Source organism: Dicentrarchus labrax, unplaced genomic scaffold (assembly GCF_905237075.1).
Source record: "Dicentrarchus labrax unplaced genomic scaffold, dlabrax2021, whole genome shotgun sequence".
NCBI lineage: Eukaryota > Metazoa > Chordata > Actinopteri > Moronidae > Dicentrarchus > Dicentrarchus labrax.
Window position 1 is genome coordinate 7,735,210 of NW_026136715.1, and position 15,793 is coordinate 7,751,002.

Genomic DNA, 15,793 nt, shown 5'->3' on the forward strand with positions numbered 1-15,793 from the left:
GCCAACCACACTTCTCTAACCCCCACTTTTCTTCTTTCCCTCTTCACGGAGCAGAAATGAATGTGTTACTTCCATTTTCATAGCAGAGGCAGCACACTATTGCTCTCCTCCTGCTGTGAGTATTTTACACAGATGTATGCTTAGTGTAGTTAACATTTTACTTGCATTAAAAAGCTACTCAAAACATTTATACAAATGAAATACATATTTTATTGACAGATAACAACATTCAAATTAATTTAAAAATGTACAGGATGAATAACAAAGTCAAAATATCTTTTAGTCAATTTTTCAAGACAAAAAAAGAAGAGTCATTTTAACTTAAAAATCTTATATTATTCACCATACTGAACAGTTTTTGGGACTGCTAAAACAGACACAGCAATTTTAACACTGGATTTTTTAAATATACAATTGGCCTCTGCCAAATGTGGTAAAAAAAAAGTGTGTTACCCCCTATTTAGATGTGACAGAATAGATACAGTCTTTGGTTTGCAGCTGAAGGTTTTCTCAGGAATACTTAAAAAGTTAGATATTGTACAAACTACCTTTCTGTGTCTGTTGACTCACATGTGATTGTCAGTAACTGTCTGTTTGACCTTCATGGATAGCAGCTGAACACCACAAATTATACTGTATCTTATTATACAGAAAAGGTCACCTCGGACTCAGCTAGTGATGTTAAGTGGCAAAATAGATTAACAAAATATCACATTAAGAACATTATTTAATCTCCATGTAAAATTCGTTGAAAATAGATTGGAATGGTTAGTGTGGACGTGCAGACTAACCCTCGCTGATCATACTTGGCTGAATCTGTGAAATTCAGGGATACTTGGACAACACTGCACCAACACATTTAAAGTCCTAAATGTGTAATGAAATAGCAACTGAAGAATGAACAAACTGAATTTTGTATTTGTATTATTTTTTTTGCATGATAAAAAGCAAAATCCTGGGAAATGACTGCTCTATGGTATCAAATTTCTGTCCTGTAAAGGGAGGGAAGTAGATTGGACGGATTTTGGCAGTGACTGAGCTATTCCACGGAACTGTACACATCCATACTCTAAAATGGGATTTCCATTTGAGTCATTCTTTTGCCATTCATCTTTTTTTTGCATTTCTACACATGCCTCCAAACAACATCCTTTACTGAGATGCATGACATAGGTTTTGTTCAGTCAGAACACACTGCTGTGTATTCTCATGCTTCTGTGTTCTCTCCTCCATTACAGGGCCTTTTGTTCGCCCCATCACATGTCAAAACACTTTCTTTTTTGTTTTGCGTTTAAGGGTCTTCACATATCCTTCGTCTTGCGCAGCCATATTTTCTGTTTGGCTGAGAACTCTGCAGATCTGGGGTAATTTAATGTCAGGGAGAGCTTTGGTTGGCATTCTGTTCGTAGGTTCTCTGTTCAGTCATGGTGGCTAGTGTCCGCCTCCGCTTCGGCTCTCTCCGGTCACCCAGTCAATGATGATGAATGACAAACTCATGATCATGAAGATGAATCCCAGCGCAGCAAAGCATGCAGCCTACAGGAGTGAAAGGAAAGAACAATCTGTATCAACAACACATTAAAACACATCGAAATTTAAAAGACCAAGATAAATGCATAGTATCCCTGATAGCTGAAGGAACCGAGCTGTACCTGAATCTTGGGTCTGGACAGAAAGGGCTCCTGTTCTTCAGGAACGATTCGGACATAGAAGATTCCAGGTAGGATGAAGATGAGGCTGGGGGCAGATGTGGCTCCTGTAGACGAAGGAGGTAAACAGAGAGAAAGTGAGTTTATTTAAGGTTGTACGTGGTAAGTGATTACACAGTTTACAGATGACATAGTTCACACTACAAACTTTGCAGTTAAGCCCACACCATATGGCCATCCTTCTTGTGTAAACATACCGATGAGGCCAAAGATGTCACGGATGGAGGGCACGAAGATAACAAGTAGGTTGACCAAGAAGAGGAGACAAAATGCAATAGTGATGTGTACGGACCAGCGGAAAGGCTTGTCAGGGAACAAGATCTGGAGCAAGGCCCTGCGGATCTGCAGAGGGATGGAAGGAAAGAGTGAGAATGTCATGCTGCTTCTTTAAAAAATATGATCACAGGCATCCAGGTTGATAAACAAATCTATATGAAAGTGAAAGTTGAGCCTGCTTTGTCACCACAGGTAACCTTAGAGTGTTATAGAACTACTGTTGAGAACCTGTTAGGTAAGGTATTGTCTGTCGCCATGCAAATTACCTGCATCAGTATGGATTTGAATGTGACTGTGGAGTGAAACCAGAAGTGCAACAAAGCAAAGTTCCAACCTACAGAGTGACATTTAGCAGCAGCATTCCTGTGTCAGTTCAATAGGAAGCTGGTTAGCTAAGCTTAGCATAAAGACTGGAAACTAGCCTGGCTCTGTCAGTGGCATACCACTGTCTCTAAAGCTCACTACAGGCAACTAGTAGAGACTCTGGGAAGTCCCTGCTCTGGGAAAATACATAGTCTGGCAAATAACCCCCCATAAATCAGTGACTTGTCATTATTTAAACTTCAGCTGAATTGAACAAATGGGATGGTAGACAAATCTTTTAACCTTTGGACAGAGCCAGGCTAGCTGTTTAGGTTTACGACAACAGTATGTATTTAATGTTTTTTTTTTCTTCTCTTCAATTCCTTGATATGTGGATGTTTTCGGTGTAATTGTCAAAAACTGACTCTGGTCATTTTATCATCTATCTATCAAAGAATTTTATAAAGATTCATGCAGTCAACACACTATTGAATCAGCTGGTTGCTGAAGTTTCAAAACATTGCACGTGGCGTATCCCCTGGTGTAAATCTGGGTCCACTTCTCTTAAGTCTCTACCACTAGCTACCACGTAGTGGTCATCCATACTTTACAGAAACTTTTGTTATAAGGAGGTTTCACAATAAAGTAGAGAGAATATTCAATATACAGTATGTGTGTATGTATTTTTTCCAAATTTCATTGTTTATGCATTCTTTAAAGGCTGCAATTCCTAATTAATTATTAATAAATTATTTACCCAATAAAATGTCAAATAGAATAAAATGCCCATTACAAGTTCACACAGTCCAAAGTCTACCCAATAACCCAAAATCCAAAGATATTCCATTTACTTAAATATTAAAAAATATTCACATCTGAGAAGCTGGAACCATTTTGGGTTTAAAAAAAAAACAATTAAGTAAAAACATAGCTGATCAATCCATTTACCAAAATGTAAGAAATATTGTTTTCATTCTTGCTGTTTTTCATATAAATATTCTCACTAAGATAAATGTTCTTACCGGGAAAAGAACCACAGGGACAGTCAGAGTAACGGCTACCAGCACAGCCAGACGCACGCAGAGAACCAGGACATCCAAGGGGTCCACTCGACTGTAGGTGTGCAACAGCTCGGACTCAACAGCACCTACCCACAGAGAAGTAGATATCCCTTGACATTTCTCATGTGGTCTAGTCCCTCATTCACATCACTTGGAAACTGGGTACAAGTAGGTCATTCATTTGAAAATCTTGCCATTCACAACATCAAAACAAGGTGACCGTTGACTCTCAGGAGTAGAGAGTATCTTACCAAAAAAGGTGAGGTAACCAAAAAGAGCCGTCAGCAGGTACATGACAAACATGGCCATGATGGAGATGTTGGCAACAGTCTGCATACGTTTCTTGGTGGCACTAAAGCACAAGGAAAGCAGAAAAAATATATTGATTGGATTAAAACTTTTCTCTGTGAACAAAATAAGGAACCACATTTGGGTTTTTGTGAAATGGACGCTAATATTCTGACTTACTCTCGCAGCTCAGTGTAGATTGGTAGCACCTCTGGGTGGCAGACAAAAGCAAAGGCCAGAATTGGGATGGTGTATGCTGTCTAAAATCCAAACACACCAAAGGTCAGTGAATAACCCCTCCAAATATTACTTGACTAAGACTGAACAGAAATCCAAGTCGAGCGAGGAACACACACTTGTTTTACACTGCTGTTGACATAACACGCCTCAATGCTGTTGACATAACATGCTCTAGTACAGAACATGGGGCAGAGAACCTGCTGTGCTAACCAATAAATGAATATACAGCTGACGATTCAGGAAACTATATGCAGGCAATGTTGAAATGCTTTCCACTGACCTGTGAGTTGGTGGTAAATAGTTTGGCCTTACAGAAGTCGTCATTAATCGTCCCATTAATGACAGTGTGGTGATCAGCTATAGGAGTTACGTTATGATGTTCATCTCCCAGGGGACATGGGATGTTGAATTTCTTGTAGATAACCTGAGGAGACACACCCATTAGTTAATCAAAGATAAATATTTAACAGTGGAACATTCTGTAGTATTGTGTGCATATCTTTTGGGCTCAAGACTCACTGAAATTAGGAAGAACACCATGCAGGAGAGGGAGAAGCCACTTGTATAGCCCAAGTAACCTGTGTTGCAACGATAAAAAGACGATGCAGAGTGATTTATGGTTGAAGACAGATGCTGATAACGTTAATTTCAGTACAGGACATGGAAGTAAACGCAACAAAAAAGGGTAGTGGAGACATGATGTATACATGGGAGAGTATGGGGAATCAATAAAACGTGACGACAGAATGAAAAACATACCAAGTTGTTTCATGAGTGCAAGAGGAAGAATGATGACAGCGCTAACAATGATGATCAAGTAGTTTCCATTCAAGAACCACTCTCTAAGAGACAGTCAGACAAACAGATGAAAAAATCAGTAAAAAAAAAAAAACCTACTGAACTACATGTGAATCACTGTCAGAATATCACTCTGACACTCACCCTGTGTTTTCGTGTTTACTTAGGAACGCTTGAATAACCAGTGGGAGCTCAGACTTGACGATGAAGAGGTAGCTAGACATTGCTAAAAGGAAGTGAAAACAGTATTATTTTGTGTTACTTACTTATGCAAATTTAATCTTATCTGATTAAATGCACATGCTTTCACTTACAGACATCGGAGGGAACCTACCTCCAATGTTGTGTATTGTAATGATGCATGCGGCCAGAATTTTTCCTGGGGGACCAAAAGCCCGATTCCCAAGCTGCTCATAAGCCCGGATGCCTGGAAAACCACAGACATTGTACAGCTATGAGTGTGATATGTTATGAATGCAGAATTGACTCTGTAGCTACATATAATGAGTTATGTGTGTTGAGTCTAGCTCTGTCTTACCTACGACTCCAGCACTTCTCAGCAGGAGATGAATTGAATATGCAGACAGAATGGCAATGGACACCAACAGGATTCTGAAACATAGGAGAGCGGAGATGTGTTGGGAAATGTAATTTATGTTTAAAATTTGCATGACAGAAATTTGGACATCATCCTTATCAGAGTTGAAACTGTGCTTATTATCTAAATAATTAAAGACAGAAAGAGAGAAATAAAGCTATTCTTTTGAACCTTTGTCAGAGATAAACAAAATAAAAAGCCATTTTTGTGATTGTATTTTTTGGTTTGGTTTTTTTCCACCCACACAAGCGAGTTTAGCTTTGAGAGACTGGCTCTCCAGCTACCCTCCTACCCCCAGCCACATAGCACTGATCCAGGCAGGCGTGTCTTGGATCTCATCACTACGGGCTATTTTTAACCACTCAAATCTGATTTAGAGAAGCTGCGTGTGTATGAGCTCTAATGTACATTCTGACAGATCAGGCTTGGTACTGTAGCAGTTACATATACAGTATTACACCTCACTCACGCAGGTAAACAGACAGAAACGCACGCACACTCGAGCACAGAGCCCATCCCCAAGCCACCACACATACCTGTCCAAACACAAGTACACTCAGACAGTCAGACGATACACACACACACACACACACACACACACACACACACACACACACACACACACACACACACACACACACACATCTCTGTGGCCCTACTTCTAGCCTTATAAGGCACCTCTATTGACTATATCCAATCTGTATCCACTAACACAAACTTTAGCCCGATCCTGATTCAAATGTGAGCTTTAAAACAAAATTCTAACCTAAAATAAAGATCAGTTATAATCAGGAATGTAAAGATATAAAGTGGGACAGTTAAATCGCAATACAAATATGTGAAGATTCAAATTGTGAATCGTGATCACGATCAATCACGGTATCAAGGCAAAAAGACTTCAGTTTCTCACTCACAAAGAAAAGTAAATATGAATTGTTTTGCATTAAAAGGATTCTATAATTTGACAGAGAAAATATATTTTGTAGACTTTTTCAGTTATAATTTGTCTTCAGTCTCATTTAGTTAAAAGCTCATGAACCCAGTATCGTAAATTGCATCGATATGTGGAGTTTACATCGTAGCATCCCTAGCTATAATTTATTTATAGAGCACTTTTCATACAAGAGACACAGAGAGCTTTAGAGAGTTAGGTAGGTTTAAAGACTGGGATACAAGCAGCAAAATATATACAACATAGTAAAAGATATAATATGTGTAACACACACTAAAAGAAGTAAAACGTGTGACTACAGAAGTTAGCTATGTAAATGCTATTAGTTTCAAAGAAAAGTCATTAAGAAATAGCCCCTTGCCAAGTGAGGACCAGCCAAAATGACTTCAGCTAGCAAAAATCTCATAAACTCAAACACACACACACACACACACACACACACACACACACACACACACACACACACACACACACACACAAACACACACACACACACACACACACACACACACACACACACACGACAAACAGCCCTGCTCTATTCTTGTAACCTCAGAGAGTGAGCATATTTGGCTTTACCCAAATACTAAATATAAATCAACATACTATTGTCCTTTTTGCATAAGTAGGGAAAATATTTACAACTTAAAACACTTTGCTGTGAGCAAATACATGCACCTACATACACAAACACTGACGAATGGAGTCAGGCACACAAGTTTAGCCAAAAATGGGACTGTTTGGCTTGGGTACTCACAAAAAAAGAATGATTCCGGTGTTGGACATCGCATAGGCCAATCCCAGAATTCCACTGCCCATAATGGCGTTACTGAGGTTAAAGATGGACATGCCAAATGAAGTCTTTCCCTCGAACTGCAGTAAGAACACAACGGAGGAAAACACAGCCAAATCATTTCAGGAACAAAAATCACATCAACAACATCAACAGTACAGTGTCTGGTTTTCCAGCTAATCCATCTGACTTCTACATTTTCTAACACACTCACATCTGTAAAGTGGTTTTCTTTTTTGACTCCAGGTTTATGTGGGAGAAACTCCTCATGTTCAGCCAGGGCTTCCAGCCCATCAAACCTACAATGGGAAAGAAAAACATTGGTTCAAATTAAAAAACACACAAACGCGCACGAAGGGAGCTACAAAAATACTTTAGCTTTTATATGTGGTGGATATAAAAAAATATTATTTTAAATTGAACAACTTTGCTGTGATACGGTGTCAGTAATTACTTTTTAGTACAGTTATGAGTCTTACCCATCATCCCTGCTGTGTCCATTCATCTTCTGAAGCTCCATTGTGGTTGCTGGGGTTGTGACTTGAGAAACTTCTTGAGATCAACTTTTGCTGGACTGTAAAAAACCCTCTGGGCGTAAAGAGAAAACAAATGTTTAATATATGGTGTACTTACTTATCAACATCTCCTTCAACATTCCGCCATCATTTATGCTTGGATAAACTTCGGTGTCAGCTGGCATCGTTTTTGCACAACAAACACAACATTTTAACACACCTCATGCACTGATCTTGCCAACTTTCCATTATTTGTGAGGGAAACTGCGAGCAGGCTGACCTCAGCAAGAGTCTTTAAGGCTTTTTACAATGTTTCTGTATGCATCACATTTTCTGAGATCCTGTCCCAACTTGTTAAAGTTAAAGATCTCAGAATGGGTCTTCCATGAAGCTGAAGGAGAATTGTGATACGTAATACTTTTATGAGGCGGATGTAAGGCATTGGCTTTTGTCTACAATACAATAACGGTATAATGCCACAGTGACAGCAATGGTGTCGAAATACCCTCAGCCTTTTCAAGGGTAACTATACTAGTTATTTGTACTTGAACAGAAGGCAGCCTCAATATGCCTAATGTAATAAAAGCATAAAATGCTATGTGGCTTCAAAAGGGCAGACCTATTTATAAAGTATTGAGACACACACACCACTGTAATTTTTCTGCTTGCCAAAGACAACAAGAATGTTGCTTTTTTTTTCTTTTGGCAATGCTTTACTTTGGAGTTCTGCTCCCTGCTTCAGATATGTGGATAAAAAAACTGTGGTAACTGTGGTAGTTCATAAAATAAAATTTCAGCTTAAAGGGACACTTTTGCTTGGGATGTACGTCCATTATAAAGCTTGTGTGACATGAAAGGCTTTAAATAACAAATGTTGTCAGAGGACTTATGTTGCTCTAATCTGCTGTGGGCCACACAAAGCTGGCATGGACGGACTCTGGGAATGAGCGTAGGTCTGTGCTCCTGCCATGGGGTCATGGGATCCTTCCCTTGTCTGTGGGTCAGTCTGCCCTAAGGACTTTCACATCTGACCCCCGAGGACACACTCACACTAGATTGTGTCATTCCTTAAGAGTTTCACACGAAACCACATTTTTTGTATTCCTAAACGCCCATTACTGAACAGGCCTGTTGAAGTACAATAATTCATACAGATTGGAGGTTGATAGTAATGGGCCACAGAGATAAACAAAGGGTTCCTGTCTAAATGGTGCTATTTAGTCTAAATACAGGCTAGACTTCACCCTGCATACTGGCCTAAGGTCAAGTTTGGTTAGAGTAACTTTCTTTAGCTACATACCCGATGACTTTCCCATGGCCCATGTCCAATACACACAACCAACAAAGCATAGACTAGATGTTGGGAATAATTTATCATTTAACTTTCACAAAAAGACAGTTTTGATGAATAAATGACTACCTTCACATTGTAAAAGGCAGATTTTACAAGTGGGCTACTCACACATTTTCATGTAACCTGGTTAACTAGAAACGTGTGCCATTTACGATATTTAACTGGTCACAAGGGCAGCTCTTACACAGTGGAAACAATAAAAAGAGTGGAAAAAGTAATAAAAACAAAAAGTGGTCCTGTGTTTTCCATCTCTTTATACATCCATCTTTCTAAACAACCTACCCCATGTCTTTTACAAGATGTTGTAATTCAAAAAATATATTTAAGTATCACATTCAATAATCTATATAATAATTTTGTAAATGGAGAACACATATTAGAGTTAAACACAGTAGTATTACTGTAGCCTTACTGTCCAACAGTGCGTAGCGCATGCTTTCTGTCTGACGCAAGACCAGCTCACTATTGACAGCCCTTTCTTTCTCTTCCTTAACATCTAAAACACAAGGAAACACACACACATTTTATGGCAACTTACCCTTGTGGCCAAGAAGAAGGCTAGTTTTCTTTTCTAAATATTAACAGAATAAATCCTTTGCACAAGTTGACTCTTTTCTCTTCCAATGTTTATATATAGCTTTGTTCTTAGGAGCCTCTCCAAAGCTCCTTGGTAGTAAAGAGAGGAGAGAGTGAGAGAGATTAGAGGCTGGGAGGGAGTAAGCGGGAAATGGGAACACCCATACTTAACCCTTTGTTAAGCCTTTTACAGGTACTGTCTACCATTGCAAAGACTGTAGAGACTCACCAGGTGTCTACACTGAAAAGGTGTCAACACTGGTGTCTAAACAAATGGAAAAAATTGCAGTTGAAGTTCAAGGCTAAAAGGTAATCCCAGAAACCCATCCAACCAACAGGGCTTCTGCTGTTCATACTGAAGACTAATTACTATGTTATTACAGACTATGCAAGTTGAAAGGAGGGGCAAAGTGAGTGTCATCTGAGGGGGGTTTTGTTACACCATGGGCAGATACTCACTGACAGTTTGCATCCTGCTGGAAGTCACAGTGATGGTAATTAGCTTAGGAGATAAGTGCTTTTTTAAGATGGCCCACATGTGATTGTGCTTAAGACTGGAAACATTGTGCACGCTTACAAGTTATTATGCTCCTGATCCAAAACAAACGGTAGGACCTGACCTGACACAGTAGAAATGAATGAGTCATGCAGCGTTACTACTTCATCAGAACTGAAAGGTCAACCACTTCTCAGGGTCTTTCAGTTGGCAGATAAACCTAACTGAGATATGCTTGCACACCCAAGAAACACCCACATTTTCTTTATCTCACTAGGACACAAAGCCTTTACTGGAAAATGTGTCTTTCTGTTGTATAAAGATCTCATCTAGTGCACGTGGACATTATGGTAGATTCTATTTGTACCTCTTAAAGAATATTTAGATTAATTTTAACAAATAAACAAAAAAAAATGTAATATCCAATTCCACATTGCAACAATTTTCTCAAGCTATGTAGAGCAGTTTGCAAGCAAAAAATCTGAATCATGGTCTGTACAATCCGTGAATCTAGATAATGAAAAGATGAATGGCTTCCTCAGTCACCTTAAATGACCTTAGTGTCCTCAGTTAAAACAAGCAATTTGGGAAAATCCAGGACAAAGCAACCAACATATTCATTTACAAAATATCTGTAAAATAAAGTTCACCAGGAGACATTTTGTCTTGATAAAACCACACATCCATTTAGTGTTGTTTTTATACCAAACCCTCATGACAGTTTTTGGAGCCAGAAAGGTCTCCCATTTCAGTGAGTCATTTAAATTCCCACCTCTGTGCTGCGTATACTGCCAGCATGTCACAAAAGGAAAAGAGTGCAAATGAGAGTGTGAATATATCTTCAGCTGAAAAGTTAGAGCACACATCAACTGAAAAGCCTGTCATCCATATTTCTACTGTCAGTAAACAGTACATTATCAGTGTGGATAATGTTAGGTTTCTAACGTATCCCTCCGCCTCGTGTATGAATGGGAAACTGTGTCGTGGCCCAAATGCTACAGCAGATGGCCTGTGCTGAACTTGAGTCCCTCTTCTGGTACTCACCTCTCCAGTGTCAGTCAGACAGAGGGATGTCTTCAGTGTAGACAGAAGCAGCAGGGTAAAATCTGAAACTTGTTGGCTGGTCCACTTCCAACAAAAAAAACAGCTTTTTACAGAGCCAGGAAGTTATCTTCAGCTGTGAGAGGAGAAAGCAAAATGGGGAAAGGAGGGAGGTAGTAATAGCGCGCGTAAAGAAACATCATGCCATGTCACAAGTCTAACCACTCCCTTTTCCGACTGCTGCTTCTCAAGCTACACGTGGTGCTTTCTTACCTTGCGAAACACTGTAATCTAACTGTACATATTTGGACACTGGCAGGATTGATTATTGTGTTTTACCTCAAGAGCATTTTGGAATATTCAAACAGTGTTTCTAGTCAAATATGAGCCAAAAGCTGAGACTTCTGGGCCTACATTACAGTGGCCATACTGTGGCTGTGCAGCTGGTAGTGTCAATAAAATGGGTTGCTGTGGAAAGTTTCTGTCAATTTCTTCTCTAAGCTTCTGCTTTGTCTTCAGCTCACATCCACTGCCATCTAGTGGGCACAAAAACTAACACCCCCCCGCCCCCACCCAATACATAAATAAATATGAACAGCAATCAGTAAATTATATAAATACTGACATATTTTACCATCAGAACCCATATGATGTAACTCAACCATCCCTACAGATACACAGGCCAGTTTCATAGAATTCAGTATCAAATATTTAGAACTTGTACGATTGCAACTAACAATTATTTTCATTATTGATTATATCCTGATGAATACTTTCATAATTAAGTGAATAATCATTTAGTCTGTAAAATGTAATTTACCCAGGCCCAAGGTGATGTCTTCAGATTGCTTGTTTTGTACAACTACAGTTCACATACTAAGATATTCACTTTACGAAGATTAAAGCAGACAAAAGTTGCAAATCTTCACATTTGAGAAGCTCGAACTTGAGGACATTTGGAGATAAAAAATTACCTTTCTATTGACTGTCTAATCATTTTGGCTCAAAGAACAAATAAAACCAAACTCAAAGTAATACAAAACTACTGTCTTTATTGTTTATTTAATAAAAACATTGTGAAATGATGAGACATCTGTGAGGTAAAAAAAATACTTGTTTGAACTAGAGGTTTCGCTGATGAGTCAGGAAAAAAAAACTTGTGGTCCATACAGTAAACACGTCACTTCGCCTTGTCAACCCACGCAAAGTAATTACAGCGAGCTTCAGGGTTGGAGGCATGTCCCTGAGGACGGGCACAAACAAAGAACTGTTTGCCCATGTTTGGCCCCTCCTTTTTTACAGTACGAAGCACACAGGGTTCCCCGTGGACCTTACAGGAGGGTGGTGGGGGTGGTCCATGAAGCACTGACTTCCAAAACACTAACGATGCCCCCTTCTTTGCAGCTGAGTGTCCCACATTGGGCTGTGGGGTTAACTGTTTTGTCTTCATCTGTTTGTCATTTTCCTCTGTGGTGCTGCTGGTGCACAGCTGTGGGGAACAGTCCAAGACAAGCTCAGTATCTTCAGGGACACTGCTTGTCACCGAGGACACGTCCTCTCTGGTTGTGGATGCTTTTTGGGCAGTTTGTGATGAGGTAACTTCATCCAGGGGTGTTTTTTCACACTGCCTGACAGGGGCTTCAGTAGTGGGAACAACATTTGTGAGTTTGGGTTTGAAAAAGGAAAGGAGGCTGCCCTGTGGCTTTGAAGAAGTCTTTGCTGTTTTAGTCTTTTTCCCCTTTGGGGCAACTGAGTCTGATGTCAATAACCGTTTCTTACAAGAGATGTTTCCAGCTCCAAGTGGGTTTAAATTTTCCCTCCTTTCCTCCTCTTCTTGAGATCCAGGTAATGCATTACTCTGCACAGACTGACTTGATTTTTGGTCCACCTTGACAAGAAAGCGGGAGAGTTTCTGCTGCTTGCCAGCAAACTCTGGCAGGTAGCGGGTACAAAGCGGAGGAGGCTTGGAGCTGGGCAGGAGAGAGCAGCTCAGTTGCCCTGACACGGGGCAGTGGTCGGACCCCTCCACCTCTGGCATGATGTCTGCTGCCACAAACTGCTCCTCGGCTAGTTGGCAGTCAGCGAATATGTAGTCAATGCGCGTGCCGTAGTTGGTCTGTCGCGCTCCGGTGAGAGTGGACCAGCATGTGAAGGCGTTGGTGCGAGTTGGGTGAAAATAGCGAAAGGTATCCACGAATTTCCCGCTGTGGATGGGATCTGTTGAAGTTACCTCTGATTCTTCATCGAGTTCCTCCTCATTCTTTTCCTCTTCTTCTCTGACATGATGCAAAAAGCCATTCAGCCATTTCCTTCCGGGGTGTTCATCAAAATCATCCTAAGTAATGAGGAAAAACATAGTAGGCAGAGTTTCATCATTATGAATATGAATGCACTGTGCGCATTTGTCAGAAAAATAACACTGCCATTTGTAATATCAAAGGACAAATTCAACATTTTGGGAGACATTGTTTATGTCCTTTGTATCACTATCATGTCTGTTCGTTAAATACAGCGCTGATAGCTTAGCTTAGCATAAAGACTAGAAAAGGGGGGGGAACAACTTGTTTTTTTTTTTCTTCTCTTTATGTGCGGACTAAACACATGAGATATAACTTGTTAAACGCACAGTATGTGAAGTAGTGTGGGATCATGGGATGATTTATGTTTATAAACATGTTTATTCAAATTCACTGACTTCCTTCCTCAGTCTCTGTCATATCCCGTGTTTCCCAGGAAGTTATAGCAACTAAAACCAAATGAAACGCACCGTTACTTTGAAAACATTACAGATTTCTCTGGGTTTGAACATGATCGGTAACATTTGGGATAATGAAGTAAAAAAAAAAAAAAAAAAAAAAAAAATTTTTTAAAAAGGAAAAAAAAAAAAAAAAAAAAAAAAAAAAAAAAAAAAAAGAAGAGTGGTGTCAATCTCATCTAAAGCAAGATAATGAATAAGCATATTTCCCAAAACAAACAAACACAAAATTCACATGACAGTATTTTAACCTTTTACTTACAATATCACTGGGGTCGCAGTGGTCTATCTGCCGGTGAGATGTATTTACGTCTCCTAAAACAATCACGTGACTGAAAAATATAACAGAAAAAAACAAGAGGAGAGGGAATAACAGAATAAGTTGCAAACACTCTCATGATACATTGTCCAAACTAAGTCAGTCATCTGCCATACGTCATGTTATCTGTCTATCGAATGCAAGAATTAAGTATATAATGTTAATTTTACCACATTATAAACGGCTTTAAGTCTCAGTGAAATGTAATGACTAATGACATAAAACATAGACAGCAAGGTACATACATGCCATTAGACACATTGTCAAGGCTAGTAAAAGAGTGCTGTGATAGAAATTTTAAAAACAGTTTCATAGATAACATGTCTGTGGCAAAAGCAGGATACACCTGTAACCACAATCTCTTCTTTTATTTTTTTTTTCAGTATGTGGAAACTTTTCTGAACTCTCACCTCCCATCTTTTAATATAGCTTCAGCCCGACGCTGAAGAAGCTTGTAGAACTGCAGTTTGAACTGCTTCCGCTCCGGCTTTTCAGGGTCAGCCCGTGGACAGTATACGTTGATTACAGTGACAGTTTGCTCTTTGTCCTGACACCTGTTGGGGGGTTAAAAGTAGGGTCAAAATAATAATAGGCACAGACATCTACAATTTACAACTATTTTACAAAATAAATCTCTCATGTGGTTCTTTATCAACAATAACATTTTATCGATGACTCAACGGGTTCAACGAACACAGGAACAGAGATGCATAGCCAACACAGCACATATAAGATGCTTTGTCAAAGAAAACCTCAATGTGGAATATTTTTCTCTTACATGATTGTGTGCTGTGTGATAACGGCTCGTCCCTCATTGTCCAAAAGCTGCAGCTCCTCAGCAGAGAACTCACTCTGGTCACCGTAGCATCCCACAGCCCCCTCCTCATGGTTGGTCAGCAGACCTGTGAGACCCTCCTCAGCAGCAAATGGAGTGGCACTGTCTTTACAGTAAGTGGCGACCCCTTGTGCATGTCAGGAATGGGAGGGGGAATTAGTTTGTATAGTGTGGCCAGCTGCAACTACAAAGCAGGTGTAACAGTGTGGAGTGCCCATTTAGTGAAGTTAATGATGGCTTTACTTTGACTTTACAACAGTGTGTCTTGTTGGTTGGGTAAACTTAATACAACTGGGAAAAAGGACGCATAGAGAAAAAAAGCAGTGCTGCCATTAATCAAAGATAGAAAATGAATTGTTATGACAAGGTAATGAACCTGAATAGCCGCTGCGTCCTCGACTGAAGCTGAAGTAAGAAGTGTAGCCGTCAACAATGGCAGTTCTTTCATCAAGTAAATCTCCTGTTGGGGAACACATTTTGGGGGGTTTTTAACTTACATTTCTGTCACAAGGGCAGACTTCATGCTCATAAAGCTAACCACTTAACTCACTTGTCACTTTTGTCTCTTGAACACAGACAATATCCGCGTCCAGCGCATCGAGAGCCTTTTTAATGCCGCCCCTGAACGTCCTAATGCCATTAATGTTCCAGGTAACGATCTTCATGGTGTAAAAACTCACAGCTGTTTTCACTGGAGACCCCGACGCTGAAGAGAGAGAGAGAGAGAGAGACGACCCCGCCAGCCAATGTGCACAACCGGAAGTAAAAAGAAAGGGTACGAGCGGAAGTGTGTCTTTCACCACGAATTTGTCATTATTCTTTTTTTTTTTTTTTTTTTCTGATTGTAGACACAATAAAATTAGTTTTTTTTTTGTTGTTGTTGT

General features: G+C 39.7%; 2 protein-coding genes across 4 annotated transcripts; both read right to left on the reverse strand.

Moving 5' to 3' along the window:
- Positions 1–186: 186 nt before the first annotated feature.
- LOC127377046 (sodium-coupled neutral amino acid transporter 3) lies at positions 187–11,170 on the reverse strand. Of its 3 annotated transcripts, XM_051424609.1 has the most exons (17): positions 11,004–11,170; positions 9,300–9,383; positions 7,498–7,606; positions 7,233–7,317; positions 6,983–7,098; positions 5,214–5,287; positions 5,010–5,102; positions 4,820–4,901; positions 4,637–4,719; positions 4,397–4,455; positions 4,158–4,301; positions 3,818–3,897; positions 3,601–3,701; positions 3,311–3,435; positions 1,907–2,051; positions 1,653–1,756; positions 187–1,536 (listed from the first exon to the last, which is right to left on the reverse strand). In XM_051424609.1, exons 3-17 carry the CDS (start codon positions 7,536–7,538, stop codon positions 1,432–1,434), a joined length of 1,437 nt encoding a protein of 478 aa, XP_051280569.1. In that variant the 5' UTR covers positions 7,539–7,606; positions 9,300–9,383; positions 11,004–11,170; the 3' UTR covers positions 187–1,431. The 3 variants fall into 3 exon arrangements, with proteins under 3 accessions (XP_051280569.1, XP_051280566.1, XP_051280568.1); XM_051424606.1 differs by lacking the exon at positions 9,300–9,383; XM_051424608.1 differs by lacking the exons at positions 9,300–9,383; positions 11,004–11,170 and adding an exon at positions 9,426–9,735.
- An 862-nt stretch (positions 11,171–12,032) lies between these two features.
- Positions 12,033–15,693, reverse strand: apex2 (APEX nuclease (apurinic/apyrimidinic endonuclease) 2). The gene is made up of 6 exons (XM_051424813.1): positions 15,460–15,693; positions 15,286–15,369; positions 14,853–15,036; positions 14,485–14,628; positions 14,018–14,087; positions 12,033–13,335 (listed from the first exon to the last, which is right to left on the reverse strand). The coding sequence occupies exons 1-6, from the start codon at positions 15,572–15,574 to the stop codon at positions 12,181–12,183; spliced, it is 1,752 nt and encodes a 583-aa protein (XP_051280773.1). The 5' UTR covers positions 15,575–15,693; the 3' UTR covers positions 12,033–12,180.
- Between the last annotated feature and the right edge of the window lie 100 nt (positions 15,694–15,793).

What these genes read in the sequence shown, in the direction of transcription:
- LOC127377046 (XM_051424606.1), bottom strand. Translation starts at nt 7,538, where the DNA reads ATGGAGCTTCAGAAGATGAATGGACACAGCAGGGATGATGG. An exon ending in TACAATACACAACATTGGAG is followed by an intron (nt 4,902 to 5,009) that starts GTAGGTTCCCTC and finishes ACTTCCTTTTAG; the next exon opens with CAATGTCTAGCTACCTCTTC. An exon ending in ATCTACACTGAGCTGCGAGA is followed by an intron (nt 3,702 to 3,817) that starts GTAAGTCAGAAT and finishes CTTGTGCTTTAG; the next exon opens with TGCCACCAAGAAACGTATGC.
- apex2 (XM_051424813.1), bottom strand. Translation starts at nt 15,574, where the DNA reads ATGAAGATCGTTACCTGGAACATTAATGGCATTAGGACGTTCAGGGGC. An exon ending in ATCACACAGCACACAATCAT is followed by an intron (nt 14,629 to 14,852) that starts GTAAGAGAAAAA and finishes ACCCCCCAACAG; the next exon opens with GTGTCAGGACAAAGAGCAAA. An exon ending in GCTATATTAAAAGATGGGAG is followed by an intron (nt 14,088 to 14,484) that starts GTGAGAGTTCAG and finishes TATATTTTTCAG; the next exon opens with TCACGTGATTGTTTTAGGAG.